Source organism: Rhinolophus hipposideros (genome assembly GCF_964194185.1).
Source record: "Rhinolophus hipposideros genome assembly, chromosome: 8".
NCBI classification, from domain to species: domain Eukaryota; kingdom Metazoa; phylum Chordata; class Mammalia; order Chiroptera; family Rhinolophidae; genus Rhinolophus; species Rhinolophus hipposideros.
In genome coordinates this window covers 53,345,308-53,350,197 of record NC_138054.1, presented here as the reverse complement: position 1 = coordinate 53,350,197, position 4,890 = coordinate 53,345,308, and the positions used below count along the sequence as shown (strand labels likewise).

General features: G+C 56.4%; 1 protein-coding gene across 1 annotated transcript; it reads right to left on the bottom strand.

Annotated features, from left to right (window-relative positions):
- Positions 1-546: 546 nt before the first annotated feature.
- Positions 547-3,088, bottom strand: JUN (Jun proto-oncogene, AP-1 transcription factor subunit). Its single transcript, XM_081057780.1, has one exon. The coding sequence runs from the start codon at positions 2,802-2,804 to the stop codon at positions 1,800-1,802; it is 1,005 nt and encodes a 334-aa protein (XP_080913906.1). The 5' UTR covers positions 2,805-3,088; the 3' UTR covers positions 547-1,799.
- Between the last annotated feature and the right edge of the window lie 1,802 nt (positions 3,089-4,890).

Here is a 4,890-nt window from a genome sequence, read left to right as displayed (position 1 = left end):
TGTTGAGTATTGCCTTGTTGATCTCCCAAGTTATATCTGTAGACAGAATTTGTTTGCTGTTTCCCCAGAGTTAAGGTTTGATTTACATGTGTAATCATTGTGTTAGTGTTCATGTTTTCTCTTGCAAATCTTTCCCACACTATCTAGATTACCATCTTTTCAGGCTGGTTCTATAATAATTACTTAAATACAGTTAATTATTTTAGAAACAAATTAAGAGACAAACATTAGAAGAATCCCAAATGGTAAACTGGTATCCTGTTATACTGGTAATTTGTCTAGGTGTTTGAGAGAGGAAAGGAGAGGAGAGGAGAGGAGAGGAGAGGAGAGAAGAGGAGAGGAGAGAGAGAGAGAGAGAGAGAGAGAGAAAAGAGGAGACAATGAACTGCTTCATCCAGATTGCAACTTCTGTGTTGACCCTTCTTAAATTCTCTGCTTAATTACCAAGTAACTTCAGTGGCAAATGTCAACCACAGCAACTGAAAAGAAAAGCTTCAATATAGAGCTCGGGAAGAAAAAAGTAGTAAAGGGAAAGGAATTCAAGATGTTATTGGTATTTGAATACCTTTATTGTGACAAGAATGCTGTTATAAACATTCATAAGCAAAGACCATCTTTTTAAACCTAGGAATTGTTCAAGTGAAGATTCCAAATGGGAAGGGTACATCTTTTGTAAAAATCTGCCACTATTTTTGCTTTGAAAATAAGCATCTATTGTTAAATTTCTGCTAATGTTATAAATGGTCACAGCACATGCCACTTGATCTAATGCAAACTTTAAAGTGTTGGACTTCCCAGTGGGCTATCCCTCTTCACCACAACCTTCCTTCCCTCAGCCTCTGTAAAGCAACTCTATACAGATAGTGGGGGAGGGAAGTGTATAACTTGATGAGAGCATCAGCTACAGTTATTTCTCGTGCCCAGTAGAGAATAGTTTTTACTGCTTCATAGTAAGCAGCGCTGAGAGTGATTTTAATGGACACTCTTAACTCTTTCCACTCCAACTAGATAGGTAATCTATAGATAATGCAGAAAAAAGGTTGGGGGAGGGGTACTTTTTCAATATTTTATTTTCTTAAATATCCTTTCTGGAATTTTCAGAAACAAAACATAAAAAAATTATATACTTTATTACAAAGGGTAAACTCAGAGTGCTCCAAATCTCTTATTTACAAATAACACTGGGCAGGACACCCAAACAAACAAAACATGAAATAACTTACAAAGGCATGAAGCTGTTTATTGACAATAATCAGCTTTCATCAAATTAAAAAAAATATATATGTACATACAGGTAAGGAAGGCAGGCCAGGTTCATCTGCAGGCTCAGCCTCGCGCTCACAAACCTCCCTCCCGCCACCCCTCCCCTAACCCCTCCCCGCTTTGTGTTCTTAAGGAGTACTACAGAAGCAATCTACAGTCTCTATTGCAGTTTGTAACCCCTCCCCCTCCCCCCTTGTAATACTGAATGAGATCGAATGTTAGGTCCATGCAGTTCTTGGTCAATGTTAAAGAAAAGTCGAACGTTCTGTTTGCGCTGGGACAGCCCGTCCATAAAGCGGGGCAGCCCGCAGGCGGCCGTTCCCTGGCTACACGCCAAGGGAGGGCGCGCCAAGTCCTTCCCACTCGTGCACACTGGGGGCGCCGTCAGGACGCAACCCAGTCCAACTTGGATACCCTTGGCTTTAGTCCTCCGACACGTCTTTTTTCTCTCTCTCTCTCACAACTTGTCAAGTTCTCAAGTCTGTCCCTCTTGTGATTTTTTTTCTCCATGCCCCTCAGCCCCCGACAGTCTCTCCTCAAAACGTTTGCAACTGCTGTGTTAGCATGAGTTGGCACCCGCTGTTAACGTGGTTCATGACTTTCTGTTTAAGCTGTGCCACCTGTTCCCTGAGCATATTGGCCGTGGACGCCAGCTCTGAGTTCTGCGCTTTCAAGGTTTTCACTTTTTCCTCCAGCCGGGCGATCCTCTCCAGCTTCCTTTTCCGGCATTTGGAGGCAGCGATGCGGTTCCTCATGCGCTTTCTCTCCGCCTTGATCCGCTCCTGGGACTCCATGTCGATGGGTGACAGGGGAGGCGTTTCCCCGGGCATCTCGGGCACCGTCTGCGGCTCCTCCTTCAGGGCCTGCAGCCGCGGGTGCTGCACGGGGATCTGCTGGGGCAGGTGGTGCGGCGGCTGCGGCGGCGGCTGCTGCTGCTGGGGCTGCGCGGGAAAGGCCAGGCCGGCCGCGCCGTAGGAGGGCGCCCCGCCGCCGGTGCTCAGCGCGCCCGGGTTGAAGTTGCTGAGGTTGGCGTAGACCGGCGGCTCGTTGTGGAGGCTGGCGCTGAAGCCGCTGCTGCCGCTGCCGCCCGCCACGGAAGCCACCGCGGGAGCCACCATGCCCGCCCCGCTGACCGGCTGCGCCGCGGACGTGACGCTGGGCAGCGTGTTCTGGCTGTGCAGTTCGGCCAGGGCGCGCACGAACCCCTCCGCGAAGCCCTCCTGCTCGTCCGTCACGTTCTTGGGGCACAGGAACTGGGTGGGGGTCGGCGTGGTGGTGATGTGCCCGTTGCTGGACTGGATGATCAGGCGCTCCAGCTCCGGCGACGCCAGTTTGAGCAGCCCCACGTCCGGCGAGGTGAGGAGGTCCGAGTTCTTGGCCCGGAGGTGCGGCTTCAGGCTGCCCACCGGGTCGGCCAGGTTCAGGGTCATGCTCTGCTTGAGGATCTTGGGGTTACTGTAACCGTAGGCGCCGCTCTCGGACTGGAGGAACGAGGCGTTGAGGGCATCGTCGTAGAAGGTCGTTTCCATCTTTGCAGTCATAGAACAGTCCGTCACTTCACGCGGGGTTAGTTTGGGCTGCGCGCAGAAGTTTCGGCGCCGCAACAGCTCGCTGGCCAGCGGGGGACACCCGCGCCCGCCCGGCCGGCACCAAGGAAAGTTTATCTAATAGCGCGCGCACCCGCTGGCTGTCCTCCCCCGTGCGCCCTCCTCACCGGCGCGCTCCAGGGAACGCAGGGTTAAGACGCCGCCCGCACTCTTACTTGTCGGCTCTCGCGCGCTGCCGGCTTTAAAAAGTCGCGGTCACTCACGCTGAGCGCTCCTCTGCGCAGCGGCTCCTCGGAGCCCGCGGACTAACTCGCGTCCCGGCGACAGCCGCTCTCCTGGCGGCGGCACTCAGCGCGCACCCCGCAGCGGCCGGTCAGCGGCGGGTCTCCGCCGCCCGGACTCCGACGACTGTCCCCTCCTCCGCTGCGAGGGGGCGGGGGCGCCCGGCGGCCGAGGCTCGCGCTCGCCCAAGTTCAGCGACCGGTGCGAGCGCACGTCCCTCCTCGCTCTCCTCTCTCCGTCGCTTTTTCTTTACCGCCGCCGCGGCAGCTGGGAGCGGAGGAAAGCTTTGCAAAAGTTCGGTCCGGGACTCAGGGGCTACTTGTCCCTTGTCCTCCGGGCCAGGAAAGTTCTTTGCCGTTACAGCGGCTCGCCAGACTTCTCCAGGGGACAGTCGCCGCCCTCCGCGCTGTCAGCGGCGGCCGGGCAGTGGGGCTCTCCTCTTGGGTCGGCGGGAGAGGGGGCTCTTCGGACGCTTCCCCAAAACAGCAGCCCGGGAACCACAGGCGCTAGCTCTGGGCAGTTGGTGAGAAAAGGGAACAGAAAATCAGATTTGCAGTTCGGACTCTACTGCTGTCCTGTCTCCCTGAGTCCGCGCGCCTCCACTCCCGCCTCGCCGACACAGCCACACTCAGTGCAACTCTGAGCCCTTATCCAGCCCGAGCTCAACACTTATCTGCTACCAGTCAACCCCTAAAAATAGCCCATGATGTCACCCCAAGGCCTTCCCATTGGCTTGCGTCGCTCTCAAGGGGGCGGGCCCGCCCGTCGCCATGGAGACCCCACCCTAGAAGATTCTTCTCCGGACCCGCGGAGGCTCACGGGATGAGGTAATGCTCTGTTGCCCTCCTACAGTTGGGCCCTTCTTTCTCCTCCTCCCCCGCCCCCTCCCGCGCGCCTCGCGCCGGTCTCTTCTCCCTCCCCGGCGCGTCTTTCCCGGCCCGCCCGGTGCATTGTGGGCTGACGTCTTGGGGCTTGACTGTCTAGTGACGGTGGCCACTGCGAGCCCGGCCGACGCGGGCGCTCGCATCCTCTGATGGAAGCGGACACAAGTTCGGGTCTCGGGGCGGAATGCAGAAGATGCGGGGACTCGGAGGGCTGGGGAACCTGGCCAGGTGTCTGGGGCCGAGGGTGCGAGACGGGTGGTATTTCCCCACTTCGTGGGTGCTGGATAGCATCCACCGGCGTCTCGCCGCCTCGCGGGACCGGGAGGTCTACAGCTCGGGTGTTTGCCTCCCCCGCACTTCCGGGGGGCGGGAGCACCGCCCTTAAGGTGGCTCTGTTAAGTCCCCCGTGGGGGCGAGAGAAAGTGGGCTTAAGTTTCGGGGCAGTCTCCGAGAGCCAGCCCCCCCACGTTGAGTACGCTCGGAAGTTTGTCCCCTGGTCAAGTTCACCAGCGACCGTCCGCCGGGCTGTCTGGCTGCGCCTAGAAGCCCAGTGATTTGCATTGCTCGCGACTGGGTGGTCAGCTAACTCCTCGCGGCAGCCCCACTGCACCCTCCCGACGATGCGAGAAAGGGTGCGAGGTCCTAGCTTCGTCTCGGAGGGGAGGTTTTGTTTGTGTTTTTATAAGGGGTGCAATTAGGGGGCAACTCAGTCCAGTTGAGAACGAGAGTTTAGGGAATCCGAAACTCGGGGAACCCCGGCGATCGTCTGTCTACTCCCTGCCCCCGCCCAAGAACACGCACACCACACATCACGCCAATACACACACACGCACAGACATTCACACTCCTCCCGCCCTGATTGGCTTCCGGGGAAACAAGTCCGAGGGGACACTCGCCAAAAGTCACGCAGCGAG